Source organism: Staurois parvus, unplaced genomic scaffold (genome assembly GCF_062004578.1).
Source record: "Staurois parvus isolate SC_StPar_1 unplaced genomic scaffold, SC_StPar_1.0 ptg000860l, whole genome shotgun sequence".
Lineage (NCBI taxonomy): Eukaryota > Metazoa > Chordata > Amphibia > Anura > Ranidae > Staurois > Staurois parvus.
The window spans coordinates 3473603-3491270 of NW_028318656.1; the positions used below are offsets into that span (position 1 = coordinate 3473603).

At 42.9% G+C, this 17668-nt stretch overlaps 1 protein-coding gene across 2 annotated transcripts in view; it reads left to right on the forward strand.

The window, feature by feature from the left end:
* Nucleotides 1–17668, forward strand: part of KIF3C (kinesin family member 3C) — a 136218-nt gene that overhangs the window by 97176 nt on the left and 21374 nt on the right. The window contains exons 2-3 of one of the 2 annotated variants that reach the window (XM_089655661.1): nucleotides 2463–2570; nucleotides 10836–10958. In XM_089655661.1, the coding sequence (XP_089511787.1) occupies nucleotides 2463–2570; nucleotides 10836–10958 (231 nt within the window). The remainder of the gene's footprint in view (nucleotides 1–2462; nucleotides 2571–10835; nucleotides 10959–17668) is intronic. The other variant, XM_089655662.1, reaches the window with a different exon arrangement.

Here is a 17668-nt window from a genome sequence, read left to right on the forward strand (position 1 = left end):
CCATCCATTGTATACTAGTGCCTAGCTGTTAATGGTCATAGCTAATCGCATGCACATGTCAAAAAAAAAAAAAAACCCTGAATGAATCGATGTCATTCAGGTAAATGCTTGCTTATAGCAAATTAATTCTTTGCTATAAGCAAATTGTGTAAAAAAAAAAAAAAATAAATACTGATCACTTCCCCAAAGTAGTACAACGTTACTATGGTAACATTGTACTACTTTGGTCATAGTAAAATATGAAAAAAAATCTTTTAAAAAAAATGAAATAAAAATTAAAAAATAAAAAAATTAAAAAAATTAAAAAAAATATATATATTTTTTTTTTTTTCATACTGTCACCAGTCAGTGTCCCTGATCACCGCCATGCCAGTTATATGATGACGCTGTACTGCACTGGTGACAGTATGTAAAAAAAAAATAGTGAAAATAATTTTTTACATTTTTTTCATTTTCCGAAAAATTATGACAAAAAAAATACAACTTCAAAAAACTCGCCATTCCTCTTATGAAGTACGTCGGACTGTCTACTCTGCAAAAAAGGGGTCATTTGGGGGATATCTGTACTGTTCTGACATTCTTGGACCTCAAGAAATTAGATTGGCTGTCAGTAGTTCAGGATTGATCAATATTCAGATCTATACCATAGTTTGTGAACTCTATAACTTTCCTACAAACTAAAAAATACATCCTAATTTGGGTTATTTTCACCAAAGACATGTAGCAGAATACATCTCGGCCTAAATTTATGAAGAACAATTATTTATTTGTAAACTTTTATAACAGAAACAAAGAAAAACGTGTTTTCAAAATTTTTGGTCTTTTTTTGTTAATTTAGCAAAAAATAAAAACCCCAGCGGTGATTAAATACCACCAAAAGAAAGCTCTAGTTGTGTGAAGAAAATGATAAAATTTTAGTTCGGGTGCGATGTATGACCGCGCAATTGTCATTCAAAGTGTGAGAGCGCTGAAACTTGAAAAATGGCTTGGGCAGGAAGGTGTAAAATTGCCCGGTATTGAAATGGTTAAGTATGCAGCTGACTTATAAAAGATGATGTTAATTCCTTTATACACTTGCAGTTAGTTGATTTGACAGTTTAATTGAAGCTGTGTAATTTATGATAAAATGATGTGTGGCAGTCAGCCATCTCTGCATATTCCTCACCTTGGAATGGCCCCAATCTCATAGGAAACAACAGAATTCTTTGCAAAATTTGTAACTGGTGGGTTTGATCTGGCTGACTAAAGAGACCCCCATCCCCAACCTAAAAAGAACGAAGGTAAATCACAAAAAAAATCATTTTTTTAAATGCTCATTTGCAGTGTTTTTCATTCTATAAATGATTTATATCCAGTTGTTATTATTATTATACAGGATTTATATGGCGCCAACAGTTTGCTCAGCATTTTACAATATAAATGGAGACAACACAGCAATGATAGAGTTCAATACAAGAGGGTTAGGAGGCCCTGATCCTTGGAGCTTACAATCTAGGAGGGAGGGGCTAGTGGTACAAAAGGTAGTAACTGTGGGGGATGAAATGGTAGGAGGAATAGAAGATTCGGTTATTAGCTGAAGGCAGGATAGGCTTCCCTGAAAAGAGAGGTTTTCAGAGATTGCCTAAAAGTGGGCAGAGTAGGCGATAGTCGGATAGATTGGGGTAGAGAGCTCCAGAGGATGGGGGAGGCTCTGGCGAAGTCCTAGAGATGAGCATGGAAGGAGGAGACAAGGGAGCTAGAGAGCAGGAGTTCGTGGGAGGAGCAGAGAGTACGGTTTGGGTGATATTTGGAGACAAGATTGGAGATGTAACTTGGGGCAGAGTTATAAATGGCTTTATATGTCATTGTTAATGTTTTTAATTTTATTCGTTGGGCAATGGGGAAGCCAGTGGAGGGATTGGCAGAGAGGGGTGGAGGACACTGAATGGAGACCAGTGGAGGGATTGGCAGAGAGGGGTGGAGGACACTGAGTGGAGGCCAGTGGAGGGATTGGTAGAGAGGGATCGCAGATATGGAACGGTTGATAAGGTGGATGAGTCTGGCAGCAGCATCCATGATAGACTGAAGAGGGGATAGCCTGCGATTCGGTAGGCCAGTGAGGAGGGAGTTACAATAGTCAAGGCGAGAGATAACAAGGGAGTAAATAAGTTGCTTAGTGGTTTCTGAGGTTTAAAAACAGGCGTATCTTGGTTGTAATGTGCCTCTGAACTTGCTAGCAAATTTGACTTCTTCGGGAATAGTCCATTTCTAGCACATTTCCCTTTTCCACCCTCCTTGCATGTCATTGCCCTCTCTTCTTCTGGGAGTGTTTTATTACTGTCTGTGCTGGCCCAGCTCTGTTATAAAATGTTGCTGGTACCTTGACTAGAATTGCATCTAGAAATGTTCTTAGCACTTGCTAGTACTGTATAGGTAGATGTGTTATGAAGAAGACAGCTGACTCTTCTGTACTTCTTGTTGAGACACAGGCGATGGAGAGCAAGCTTTTGATTGGAGGGAAGAACATCATAGACCATACCAATGAGCAACAGAAGATGCTGGAGATCAAGCGTCAGGAGATCGCTGAGCAGGTAGGTGAGGAGCAGGATCCCCTCTTAAGTATTGCACAAGGAATCCTGACCCCTGATTCCCATTAGATGATTCCATTATTGCTTTACCCTGAAGAAGGGTGGGTTTTTAAAGTGGAAGTAAAGTCCACTTTGTAAGTTGTACCTACAGGTGAGCCTATAATAAAGCTTTTCAGTAGGTACAGTGAATATCTCCTAGACTTGCACCATTTAGGAGATATTCACAAAGCATTCTGCTGGTGAGCTCCATGCTACAGCCAAAGGCTCCCGTGCGGATGTGCCGGATCAACGTCATCGCGGCTCCAGCCATTCATACCCATGAACCTGGAAGTAAGACTGATTGAAGATGGCGGTGCTGGGGAGCCATGACAGCGTGGCGCTGGAGGGTTCTGTGCCGGGGCGGACTGACAACTCATGGGGCCCCCGGGTAATAGAGTATCATGGGGCCCCTGTGTCCTTGCCCAAACTCAAAAAAGTATGCGGTGCATACTAGTACATTATGACCTAAACCTGCAGGGGGTGCTTTATTTTGGGTTTTTTTGGGGCTGGTTTACTACTGCTTTAAATTGCGCTCTTGCAGTTTTATACAGCACTGCAGTCATGGCCAAAAATATTGTCCCCCCTGTATTTCTGTCAGTTAATGCACCACTGTGCCCAGAAATTGGTGCAATGACAAATGCTGGTATGACACAAAAACGTGGAGAAACAAAAAGCCAAATCTGACACATTCCATGCCAAACCCCAAAAATGAACTGGTCAAAATTATTGGCACCCTCAAAATTGTAATAAATAATTGCATTCCAAGTCTGTGATGCTCCTGTAATTTGTAATTAAACTCACCTCTATCAATGACCAGGTGGTGACAATATAGAAATCACACCAAAAACCAGTTAAAATGGTGAAAAATGGACTCCACCTTTCTGTTGTGTGTCTCTGTGTGCCACATGGAGCATGGAGAAGAAAAGAGCAGCAAAGAATTGTCTGAGGATTTGAGAACAAACATTGTGGAAAAGCATGGACAATCTCAAGGTTACAAGTCCATCTCCAGAGATCTTAATGTTCCTGTGTTCACTGTGTGCAATATTGTCAAGACGTTTAAAGCCCATGGCACTGTAGCTAATCTCCCTGGATGTGGACGAAAGAAAAAACCTGATCAAAGATTGCAATGAAGGATTGTTCGAATTGTAGATAAAGAACCTCGATCAACTTACAGACAAATTGAAGCTGATCTTCAGGCTCAGGGTACAACTGTGTCAGCTCACAATATACAGTCAGGTCCATAAATATTGGGACATCGACACAATTCTAACATTTTTGGCTCTATACACCACCACAATGGATTTGAAATGAAACAAACAAGATGTGCTTTAACTGCAGACTGTCAGCTTTAATTTGAGGGTATTTACATCCAAATCAGGTGAACGGTGTAGGAATTACAACAGTTTGCATATGTGCCTCCCACTTATTAAGGGACCAAAAGTAATGGGACAATTGGCTTCTCAGCCGTTCCATGGCCAGGTGTGTGTTATTCCCTCATTATCCCAATTGCAATGAGCAGATAAAAGGTCCAGGGTTCATTTCAAGTGTGCTATTAGCATTTGGAATCTGTTGCTGTCAACTCTCAAGATGAGATCCAAAGAGCTGTCACTATCAGTGAAGCAAGCCATCATTAGGCTGAAAAAACAAAACAAACCCATCAGAGAGATAGCAAAAACATTAGGCGTGGCCAAAACAACTGTTTGGAACATTCTTAAAAAGAAGGAACGCACCGGTGAGCTCAGCAACACCAAAAGACCCGGAAGACCACGGAAAACAACTGTGGTGGATGACCGAAGAATTCTTTCCCTGGTGAAGAAAACACCCTTCACAGCAGTTGGCCAGATCAAGAACATTCTCCAGGAGGTAGGTGTATGTGTGTCAAAGTCACCAATCAAGAGAAGACTTCACCAGAGTGAATACAGAAGGTTCACCACAAGATGGAAACCATTGGTGAGCCTCAAAAACAGGAAGGCCAGATTAGAGTTTGCCAAACGACATGTAAAAAAGCCTTCACAGTTCTGGAACAACATCCTATGGACAGATGGGACCTAGATCAACCTGTACCAGAGTGATGGGAAGAGAAGAGTATGGAGAAGGAAAGGAACTGCTCATGATCCTAAGCATACCACCTCATCAGTGAAGCATGGTGGTGGTAGTGTCATGGCGTGGGCATGTATGGCTGCCAATGGAACTGCTTCTCTTGTATTTATTGATGATGTGACTGCTGACAAAAGCAGCAGGATGAATTGTGAAGTGTTTCAGGCAATATTATCTGCTCATATTCAGCCAAATGCTTCACAACTCATTGGACGCCGCTTCACAGTGCAGATGGACAATGACCCAAAGCATACTGCAAAAGCAACCAAAGAGTTTTTTAAGGGAAAGAAGTGGAATGTTATGCAATGGCCAAGTCAATCACCTGACCTGAATCCGATTGAGCATGCATTTCACTTGCTGAAGACAAAACTGAAGGGAAAATGCCCCAAGAACAAGCAGGAACTGAAGACAGTTGTAGTAGAGGCCTGGCAGAGCATCACCAGGGATGAAATCCAGCGTCTGGTGATGTCTATGTGTTCCAGACTTCAGGCTGTAATTGACTGCAAAGGATTTGCCACCAAGTATTAAAAACTGAAAGTTTGATTTATGATTATTATTCTGTCCCATTACTTTTGGTTCCTTAATAAGTGGGAGGCACATATGCAAACTGTTGTAATTCCTACACCGTTCACCTGATTTGGATGTAAATACCCTCAAATTAAAACTGACAGTCTGCAGTTAAAGCACATCTTCTTTGTTTCATTTCAAATCCATTGTGGTGGGTGGTGTATAGAGCCAAAAATGTTAGAATTGTGTCGATGTCCCAATATTTATGGACCTGACTGTACGTCGCCATCTGAATGAAAAGGGACGCTGTGGTAGGAGACCCAGGAGGACCCCACTGCTGACACAGAAACATAAAAAAAGCCAGATTGGAGTTTGCCAAAACTTACCTGAGGAAGCCAAAATCCTTTTGGGAGAATGTGCTGTGGACAGACAAAACAAAATTCCAGCTTTTTGGTAAAGCCCATCATTCTACTGTTTTCAGAAAAAGCAATGAGGCCTTTAAAGAAAAGAATCCAGTCCCTACAGTCACACATGGTGGGGGGTCACTGATGTTTTGTGGTTGCTTTGCTGCTTCAGGCACTGGATGTCTTGACCGTGTACATGGCATTATGAAATATGAAGACTACCAAAGAATTCTGGAGTGCAATGTAGGGCCCAATGTCAGAAAGTTGGGTCTACATCAGAGGTCATGGTCATTCTTACATCAGGACAATGCCCCAAAGCACACATCAAAAAGCCCCCAGAAATGGTTTCAGACAAAGCGCTGGAGAGGACTGAACTGGCCAGCAATGAGTTCAGATCTCAATCCCATAGAGCTCCTTTGGAGAGACCTCAAAACAGCAGTTGGGAAAAGGAACCCTTCCAATCTGAGAGACCTGGAGCAGTTGGCAAAAGAAGAGCGCTCCAAGATTCCAGTAGAGAGGTGGAAGAAACTCATTGATGGTTACAGGAAGCCATTGATTTCAGTTATTTTTTCCAAGGAGTGTGTTACCAAATATTAAATTGAGGGTGCCAATAATTTTGTCCAGTCCAGTTTTGGGGTTTTGCGTGGAATGTGTCAGATTTGACTTTTTGTTTCCTCACTTTTTTGTGTCAAAGACAAAAGAAATAAACATGAGAATGCTGAAACATTTGTAGCGGCAACAATGTCCCTTGTGGTGTCCAGTAGTGAAATCTTCTTGCCATGGTTTCTTTTGGCTATTCCTGCCCACCTTGGGATGCCTCCACTCCTGCTGTTACATTTCTCTTAATCAGGGCTGTCTTAATAGCATCATGGGCCCCTGAGCAAAGTAATGCACTGAGGTCCCTACCAGGGAGAAGGCGGCCTGCAGTGCACTTAGCGCACCGCTGCAAAAAGTGGGTGTGGCAGGGGGAGGGAGATTAATGTTAAATGCAATGTCCACGAATGCAGGGGGGGATGATGGGTCAAACTCTCACTACCATGGCTACCATTTCAGGTGGAGGGGTTAACTTTCAGCGCCATTGACCACCAATGCAGGGGGGTCATTGGCAGTGAAAGTTAACCTCCCATCCCCCACATGTATTGGTGGTCATGGTAGTAAAAGTTCACCCCCATCCCTTACTCTTGCATCAATGGTAATGATTGTTAACTCTTTCCTAAGTCACAGCCCTCTCTTCCATTGTGATCCCTCACAGTACATGATCACAGGCTCCCACACCCCTCTCTCCTGGCCAGGTCTTTGCTTGTAGAAAACTCTGCACACAGTGCAGACTTCCCCTGGAACACAGAGGTCCAGTGCTTGACACCCCTCTGCCACTCTGTGTGTTGGGCACCCTAAAGTATTGCAGATGTCCTCAGGGCTCCAATCCAGGTTGGGACAAAGCCGCTGCAGGACAGCTGATAAAAAATCAGAACAGTTGGCAATGATGTCATGGGACCCCCATGCCCTTGGACAGTGCCTAGGGGTGCCCTTGCATTAAGACAGCCCTTCCCTTAATATAAAATATAATATTTATCAGGGAGAATAAGAACTCTTTATACTGGTTGTGTAGACCTTAGAAATCTAGCATGGAAGCTTCATGACCAAATCTAAGATATTTAGGTCTAAATTGAAGCTATGTTCAAGTATAGTAATTTAAACTACAGGCACACATGAATACCAAGTACCTAAAGGTGCCTACACTAATCTCCAGATGCCTCAAAGAGCTCCCTGGAACCTCTAAAGCCCAGGGGCTCTAATATGCACAAAGTGGCATCAGTTATTGAAGTTGTTCTTGGCCGTGCCCTCTCCGCAGCTCACCTTTTGTCCAAGCCGGAGTTGGTGTGAAACGCGTTAGCTTTTGTGCTGTTTTCCCTCGCATACTGTACTGTGGAGTGTCTATGTGGATTTTGATACAATAACAGTGATTTTACGGATGTACGGCCAGCTGGACTTTTTCCCCTACATGATGATTTCTGAAATGAACAGGGCAAGAACCTGCTAGTGTGCAGTGGAGGTGTGTAGCACTACCCCCTTAGGATTTGCTGAAGATTTGGGTCCCCCTGTAGTCCTGTATATCCAGACAACACACATTTCCTTCTAGCCTTGCACTCCAGAGACAGTAAACAGTCCTTGAACTTGTTTTTTTCTGATTTTATTAAGGGGTTGATAACTTGAATGGGGATGAGGGATATATAGGATGCCCAAGGAACTGTTAAACTGAGGACAACTTCCTGATACTATGTACAAATGCTCAGAAGGGATTCCATTCTTTGGAGAGCTATCCGGCCTCTCCTGACATACCACCTCAGATCCCAGATGAAATCTCCTCTTCACCCAGCTGTCTGAAGGAATCCCTTGGCAAGGGGACAAAGAAGCTGCCACTCTAAATTCAGCAGTGCCAGATGGGGGCTAATCAGGTTTTCCACCAGAATGTCTGTTCTTATCTGGACCTGGGGGTGTGGGATTAATCACTCAGTCCTCTCCTGCAAGCTTATGGGTTAGTGGCTGCCTTCAGGCCTTATGCTGGGCTGGCTCCTTCCCTGCTTCTCAGGTGGTCTTCTCTCAGGGGATAGTTGTGGCTAATAGATCCTCCCTTCCAGCTCCTCCGCCTGTAGGTAGGCCCCTCTCCTGGACCCCCTCCCAGGCTCCACACTCCATCCTGCTCACTCCATCTTCCACCCAAATTCTCCTTCTACCGAGCAGGCTCAATCACTTTCCTGTCCTGACCCAATGCCAAGCTTCCTGCTTGGAGATTTGTCAGGAACCCTGAAGAGTGCAGACCAGCTCCTCCTCTCTCCCTCCCTCTCCAAGTCTCTAGATCAGGGGAGGTATCAGGGAACTGATCTGCAGAGCCTCTCAGTCCAGACCCAAATTTGACCCATCTAACTATCTCTCCCAGCTGCTACTCAGCCTCCTACTAAAAAAATAATTAGCTTGCTCCCCCTGGCTAACTCGGAGGGCACTACAGGTGAGTTACATTAAGACCAACCTTGTTTACTTTCTCTCTGGTGGACACTCTCATGAGGGTAAGTCAGGCTATTAGTATGTTTCTTGGGCTTTTGGGCTCCTAAAGAAGCTTTATTGATGCCTGCTATAGACGTGTGCCTTTGGTTTAGGGGATTTAACGTGAATACAGGTTGACCTTATGTCTCCACCATGTTCCAAAAACTGTATTAGGTTGGCTGACCTTTTAAAGCAGTGGTATATAATGTCACCAGAGCCCTCAAAAAGCATGGGTATAACGTTGCCAATAGACATAACGTTGGATTTAATAAAGGTAAATTAGAAAGTGCTGTTGCTCCAGAGCTTTGTAAATGAGGGGGAACTCTGCTGACTTAATTATCCAATCATGTGCAAGCAAAAATGCATTTTTGTAAAGTTTTCCTTGCTTGTGAAGCTTCACCACATTTACTAAGCTCTGGAGCAACTGAACGTGCAAAGTCTATTGGCCTTTAGTAAATCAACCCCCATAGATTCAAGACATTTCCAGGCTACAATTTCCTTTATTATGAATGGTCACATGGGGTGAAACATGGGTTACAAGAGTGACTGTTTATGTTTCAGCCTTTAAAAAAGGCTTATGTAGGGGCTTTGCACACACCTCAGGGGCAAGCATATAAGAACACATCAGTGATCATACAACCCCTCCAATCGTCGATTACTCAGGTGAGACTCAGTGGTATCTACAGGTGCCCCATAAACAGAGCATTGTGCCAAACTGCCAGAATATGAGCATCTGATGTCGTTTGAGCATTTTTAATTTCCGTGAGTGTTGGAGTAGGCTGTGGAAAAGGGGATGGGCTTTGGACACTTTGCTTGTAGTTGCTTTCTACAACATTGGAGCTACTTCTTTCGAGATGAATGGTGTAGCGCTCTCTAGGTAGATAGGCTTTTTTGTAGTTAGTCAGAGGCTTGTTAGAAGCATGGGATGAGTCAGCCTGGGAAAGAGGTAGTGAGGTTACCTCAGGGCAAGCTGAGAGGCTCTACAGGTCATAGCATATGGAGCCCTCCCACCTTTCTGGAAACTACAGGAACTTTCTTGAAAATGGGCAGAGGAGAGGAGGAGGCCTGGATTTGCATGTTTAGGGGAACCTAGCCAATCCTCAGGCAGAAGGCTTGGCATGGTGGCTAGGACAACCCTAAATGTAAGAGAGCCTGAACAACAGGGGATTTGTTGTTTGAGTCAGGTGGAAGATGGACAGAAGGAAGGTGCTGGAGTGTGGAGCCTGGGAGGGGGGCCTGCCTGCAGACTGGAGCAGACAGAAGGATCTCCACTGCCCTACAGTGTACTAGGGAAGGCAGCTTGGGAGCCAGACCAGTTTAAGGCCTGAAAGCAGCTGCAACCCACCAAGCTACAGGACAGTGTGAGCACTTCTACACCCCTTGAGCCACAGAAGGGAGAGGTGGTCAGGTGCAATGCCCAACTAGTTTTCATTTGGGACTACCCTGCAGTAGATACTGAAAACCCTTGCCCAAGGATAAGGATGGGTGGATGAGAAGAGTTTCATTTGGGGTCTGAGGAGGTACACTAAGAGGGGACTCAGTGCTCTGTTGCTGATTTTTGGTCCACAGTTGTGAAGAAGTTGTCCTCAAAGTTTTACCATTCCTCAGGCATCCCATATACCCACCGTTGCTGATTATTGGTCCACAGTTTGTGAAGAAGTTGTCCTCAACGTTATACAGTTCCTCAGGCATCCCATATACCCACCGTTGCTGATTTTTGGTCCACAGTTTGTGAAGACGTTGTCCTTGAAGTTACACAGTTCCTCAGGCATCCCATATACCCACCGTTGCTGATTTTTGTTCCAAAGTTTGTGAAGAAGTTGTCCTTGAAGTTATACAGTTCCTCAGGCATCCCATATACCCACCGTTGCTGATTTTTGGTCCACAGTTTGTGAAGACGTTGTCCTCAACGTTTTACAGTTCCTCAGGCATCCCATGTACCTCTAGACCCCATCCAAGTTGTTAACTCCTAATAGAAACAACGAAAACAAGCTCAGACTGTTTTACTGACTCTGAGAGAAAGTGTGGAAATGCATGTTGCCTGGCTGTGCTTATTGGGACCAAGCAAAAATCCAGTGGTCCTCCTAGGGATAAAGCTATAATGTATATCAAAAAAATGCAGAGAAATGCACCTGATGAGAAATACTCGGTAAATCACTATCTGCTTTTTTGTATGCAGAAAAGGCGAGAGCGTGAGATTCTGCAACAGATGCTGCTGCGTGATGAGGAGACAGTGGAGCTGAGAGGGACGTATACATCTCTGCAACAGGAGGTTGAAATGAAGACCAAGAAGCTGAAAAAGGTGAGGACCATAAGGTGAGGACCATACTTTCCTCCTGGATTATTGTAATGCTGTTCATTGCAACAATGAATGTCCTATTTTGTAGACACATAACTGTTATCTTTAATGCATAGCTCGCCAAGCTGTCCCCACTTAAGGCAACAAATATATTGCTCGTGTTTAACCCCTTCACGCCTAAGGGTAAATCTAAATGCCTAAGCACAATTTTGCAATGTTGACATGTGTTAGTAAAACTGTCCATATCATCACAACTACTTTGTACATCCAGGTGGATTATATCGCGATTTTTTCAGGACAAATTGGGCTTTCATTCGTTGGTAAATGGTAATGGATATCTCTAATTTTTTTTTCAATCATCAAAGGAAAACTGGCCCAAAATAGTAAAAAAATATTAATTTGTTTTAAATTTAGTTGTGTGTTTCTTGTTACTACCATAACCTACCACCAAAGAACCACCCAAAATAAATTCTCCAGCTCTTGACGATCACAGCGATACCATATATGTGTATGCTATTTGTTGTTTGTACCCGTAGTACAGCCAGAAACAATAATGCGCATTTATTTTTACCTAAAACACACTGACACTAATACCAATTTTAAAAAAATAATTAAAAATCCTGACCTTTGACCCTGAACTTTTGACCTTGACCTTTGACCCTGACCTTGACCCAAACACTAACCCTGGCACTGAACTAAATCAAACCTTGATCTAGGTATTTTCTTTCTTTCTTTCTCTCTCATTCTTTCTTTCTTTCTCTCTCTCTCATTCTTTCTTTCTTTCTTTCTTTCTTTCTTTCTTTCTTTCTCTCTCTCTCTCATTCTTTCTCTTTCTTTCTCTCTCTCATTCTTTCTTTCTTTCTTTCTTTCTTTCTTTCTTTCTCTCTTTCTCTCTCTCTCTCTTTCTTTCTTTCTATTTTTCTATTTATTTATCTTTTTTTTTCATTTTATTTTTATTTTTTTCAACAAACATTTTTTCCCCCTCTATGCCAGGAATTAGAGAGATACAATGTACCTCTTTCCTCCATTCATAGAGAGAGAAAAAGAAACGGGGGCTGGGCTGTACAGTGACTGATCACTGTGATATCCAATCAGAGTCGGGATTCCCGGGTCCTGATTGTTAGAACGGGACCCGGGGCTCTCGGTGACACCCCGGTCTGTGTGCTGGGAGCTCACTGTGCGGCGCACTCCCAGCACAAAGACAGGTACACAAATATGCGGCCCTACGGGAAAAAGCTCAGTTCTGTGAGGCCGCGTATTTGTGTGACGTCGGTGTGAAGGGGTTAAGCATGTTCATTTTGAAAGAATTTGGGGTCAATTTACTAAGGCTTGGTTCACAGTGGATGCGATTTAAAATTGCGCAATTTGTTTGCGATTTCACCGCGTTTTCTGAAGATTCGTTTGCAACTTGTGAAGATTTCCCAACGATTTCTTGCGTTTTCCATTGCGTTTTGCAGCGCGATTTCTATTGTAGTCTATGTATGTGAAATCACAACAAACTGCAGAAAAAGTCATACAAGAACTACTTTTGAAATCTCGCTGCAGCAAATCGCATATGTTAAGATATTCACCTTCATTAGATCCGATTTCAATTCTCAAATCGCACCTGAAATTGCGACGGTGTGAACCAGGGCTAGGGCTTGGTTCACACCGGATGCGATTTAAAATTGCGTGTTTTGTTTGCGATTTCACAGTGTTTTGTAAAGATTTGTTTGCAACTTGTGAAGATTTCCCAATGATTTCTTGCATTTTCTATTGCGTTTTGCAGTGCGATTTGCATTGTATTCTATGTACAGTTGTGTTCAAAATAATAGCAGTGTGTTGAAAAAAGTGAATAAAGCTGAAAATCCTTCTAATAGCTTTTATTTCCATCCACACAAATGCATTGGGAACACGACACATTCTATTCCAAATCAAAACATGAAGAAAAATAGATCAAATTTGTGTTGTTCCTCTAAAAAAATTGAAGAAAAGTGAATATTAGACGGTTCAAAAAAATCGCAGTGTTTGTATTCTTCTTTACAAACTCAAACATTCACTATATAAACTGAAAAATGTTTGAAGATTTTGCTTTCCTTTGAATGACTTCATGAATATTTGGTTGTAGTCGCACTGTTTCTGAGAACTGCTGTACATCTGTGTTGCATGGAGTCACCCAACTTCTGGCCCCTGTGATCAGGTATTCCAGCCCAGGATGATTGGACCACATTCCACAGTTCTCTATTTCTTGGTTTTGCCTCAGAAACGGCATTTTTGATGTCACCCCATAAGTTTTCTATTGGATTAAGATCCGGGGATTGGGCTGGCCACTCCATAACGTCAATCTTGTTGGTCTGGAACCAAGATGTTGCCCGTTTACTGGTGTGTTTGGGGTCGTTGTCTTGTTGGAACACCCATTTCAAGGGCATTTCCTCTTCAGCATAAGGCAGCATGACCTCTTCAAGTATTCTGATGTATTCAAACTGATCCATGATCCCTGGTATGCGATAAATAGGCCCAACACCGTAGTATGAGAAACATCCCCATATCATGATGCTTGCACCACCATGCTTCACTGTCTTCACAGTGTACTGTGGCTTGAATTCAGTGTTTGGGGGTCGTCTGACAAACTGTCTCCGCCCACTAGACCCAAAAAGAACAATCTTACTTTCATCAGTCCACAAAATGTTGCGCCATTTCTCTTTAGGCCAGTCAATGTGCTCTTTGGCAGATTGTAACCTCTTCAGCACACGTCTTTTTTCCAACAGTGGGACTTTGCGGGGGCTTCTTGCAGATAGCTTGGCTTCACATAGGCGTCTTCTAATTGTAACAGTCCTCACAGGTAACTTTACACCTTCTTTCATCTTCCTGAAGCTGATTGTTGGCTGAGTCCTTGCCATTTTGGCTATTCTTCTATCCATTCGAATGGTAGTTTTTCGCTTTCTTCCACGTCTTTCAGGTTTTGGTTGCCATTTTAAAGCATTTGTGATCATTTTAGCTGAGCAGCCGATCATTTTCTGCACTTCTTTATATGTTTTCCCCTCTCCAATCAACCTTTTAATCAAGGTACGCTGTTCTTCTGAACAATGTCTGGAACGACCCATTTTCCTCAGAATTTCAGGGAGAAATGCACTGTAACCAGCATGTACAACATTTGCTGCCTTCCTTCCTTAAATAAGGGCAATAATTACCGCCTGTTTTTCAAAGAATGAATGACCTCACTAATACAACTCCACACGGCTATTATTTTGAACATGCTCCTTTCAATGAGTGATTCAATGACACAGAATCAGCAGCATGCATGTCATGACTGTTGGGTCTGTTGGATTTCTATTACTCTACTACACCTGTTAGTAAATTATTTGCCATGTAGAAATATCATTTCTACCAAAAACAGTGATTGATCCGGTTAGTGATGTCTGACTGCTATTATTTTGAACACAACTGTATGTGAAATCGCAACAAACTGCAGAAAAAGTCATACAAGAACTACTTTTGAAATCGTGTTGCAACAAATTGCACATGTTAAGACACTCACATCCACAGTCATTAGATCCAATTTCAATTCCCAAACCGCACTTGAAATCGCGGCAGTGTGAACTAGGGCTTGGTTCACACTGGATACGATTTAAAATTGCGTGTTTTGATTGCGATTCCACGTTTTCTGAAGATTTGTTTTCAACTTGTGAAGATTTCCAAACAATTTCTTGCGTTTTGCAGTGCGATTTCAAGAACTACTTTTGAAATCACGCTGCAACATATTGCACATGTAAAGACACTGACATTCACATTCATTAGATCTGATTTCAATTCCCAAATCGCATCTGAAATCACGGTGGTGTGAACCAGGGCTAGGGCTTGGTTCACACTGGATGAGATTTAAAATCGCCCGTTTGCAATTTCAACACGTTTTCTGAAGACTTGTTTGCAACTTGTGAAGATATCCCAATGATTTCTTGCGTTTTCTGGCGATTTCTTGCTATTTTCATGTCCTGCTACTTCAGAGGGGACATCAGAGGGAATGTATTGTGGGGCTGTACTAGTCACAGGGAGGAACAATGTGAGGGTCAGGCTTGAACAGGCAGAGACAGCAGAAAAAAACTAGGAAAGGGTTAATAAAAATGATTACAAATCGCACAACTTTAGACACACTTGCGTTTTGCAGTGCGATTTCTTTTGTCGTCTATGTATGTGAAATCGCAACAAACTGCAGAAAAAGTCATACTAGAACTACACTGACATTCACATTCATTAGATCCGATTTCAGGTACGATTTCAGTTCCCAAATCGCACCTGAACTCGCGGCGGTGTGAACCAGGGCTAGGGCTTGGTTCACACTGGATGCGATTTAAAATCGCCTGTTTTGTTTGCAATTTCAACGTGTTTTCTGAAGATTTGTTTGCAACTTGTGTAGATTTCCCAATGATTTCTTGCGTTTTCCATTGCGTTTTGCAGTGCGATTTCTATTGTAGTCTATGTATGGGAAATCGCAACAAGCTGCAGAAAAAGTCATACAAGAACCACTGTTGAAATTGGGCTGCAACAAATCGCATGTGTTAAGACACTCACATTCATATTCATTAGATCTGATATCAATTCCCAAATCGCACCTGAAATCGCAGCAGTGTGAACCAGGGCTAGGGCTTGGTTCACACTGGATGCGATTTAAAATCACGTGTTTTGTTTGCGATTTCACCGCGTTTTCCAAAGATTTGTTTGCAACTTGTGAAGATTTCCCAATGATTTCTTGCGTTTTCTGGCGATTTCTTGCTATTTCCATGTCCTGCTACTTGTCAGAGGGGACATCAGAGGGAATGTATTGTGGGGCTGTACTAGTCATAGGGAGGAGCAATGTGAGGGTCAGGCTTGAACAGGCAGAGACAGCAGAAAAAACTAGGAAAGGGTTAATAAAAATGATAACAAATCGCACATCTTTAGACACACTTGCGTTTTGCAGTGCGATTTCTATTATAGTCTATGTATGTGAAATCGCAACAAACTGCAGAAAAAGTCATACAAGAACTACTTTGGAAATCGCGCTGCAGCATATCACGTATGTTAAGATACTGACATTCACATTCATTAGATACGATTTCAGGTACGATTTCAATTCCCAAATCGCACCTAAAATCGCGGCGGTGGGAACCAGGGCTGGGGCTTGGTTCACACTGGATGCGATTTAAAATCGCCTGTTTTGCTTGTGATTTCAACGCGTTTTCTGAAGATTTGTTTGCAACTTGTGAAGATTTCCCAATGATTTCTTGTGTTTTCCACTGCGTTTTGCAGTGCGATTTCTATTATAGTCTATGTATGTGAAATCGCAACAAACTGCAGAAAAAGTCATACAAGAACCACTTTTGAAATCCCACTGCAACAAATCGCATGTGTTAAGACACTCACATTCATATTCATTAGATCTAATTTCAATTCCCATCAGTGCAGCCTCTCAGTGCCCATCAGAGCTGCCTCATCAGTGCCCATCAATGCTGCCTATCAGTGCCCATCAGTGCTGTCTATCAGTGCTGCCTCAGCAGTGCCCATCAGTGCAGCCTGTCAGTGCCCATCAGACCTGTCACATGTCCCAGAAGACTACGGGACCATGCACAAGGTGCAGTGGGCACCCAGCTGTGAAGCCCCAAGCTGTCACTAAGATGCCAGAGCCAGAGAGAGGACGGCCAGTGATACTGGCTACGGTGAAGACACCACAGGATTGAGGGATAGGTAACTGTTTTTTAAAAGTCAGCAGCTACAGTTTTTGTAGCTGCTGACTTTTTTTTTTACATTTGGACTGGAGCTTCGCTTTAACTGATACATTTGGAGGACAGCTTGTTCTGTTAAAAAAAAAAAAACAACAGACTTGCTGGCTAGATCACCAGGTAAAAATAAGAAGAAAGTCTAAAAAAGAAAATGAATGCAACTATTGTATTGCATCTAGGAACTGGTAAACTGCAATGTAATACATTTATTGCTTTCAGGTTTAATACCACTTTAAATTCCAGCATTTTTTGGGTACCTCTTGCAGGGGAGTGAAATTTCTAACATGAAAGTATATTTAACATTTAAAGTGGCTCTATCACTATTTTTAAAACCTGAAAAGCGAGTCTTCCTGCAAAGCAGACTATACTTACCTGTCCCACTTCCTCGCACTACTTTCTCTTCTGGGTTGAAATATGAAGCTTGGTCAGCAGGGGCGGACTGACAACTCATGGGGCCCCCCGGGCAATAGGGGATCATGAGGCCCCCGTGTCCTTGCCCAAACTCAAAAAAGCCTATGAAAAAGGTACCAGGGGCATCTCATGGGGCCCTCTACAGACCCCGGGCCCTCGGGCAGTGCCCGAGTTTCCAAATGGTCAGTCTGCCCCTGTTGGTCAGCAGGGGCGGACTGACAACTCATGCTGCCCCCGGGCAATAGGGGATCATGGGCCCCCTGTGTCCTTGCCCAAACTCAAAAAATCCTATGAAAAAGGTACCAGTGGCATCTCGTGGGGCTCCCTACTGACCCCGGGCCCTCAGGCAGTGCCCGAGTTTCCAAATGGTCAGTCCGCCCCTGTGTCAGATATCTTCAGCATCTCATACACTTCCAGGTGTGTCAGATTCCTGATCAGCCGCTGTGCATTGTGGTTCCTTCTAGTGGTCCCTATGTCCCTACTGGTGATGTAGTGGCTGGCAGAGCAAACCATAGAGTGCAGAAATGTAAATTATCAGTCAACATGCCCAGGAGTGCGCCTAATACC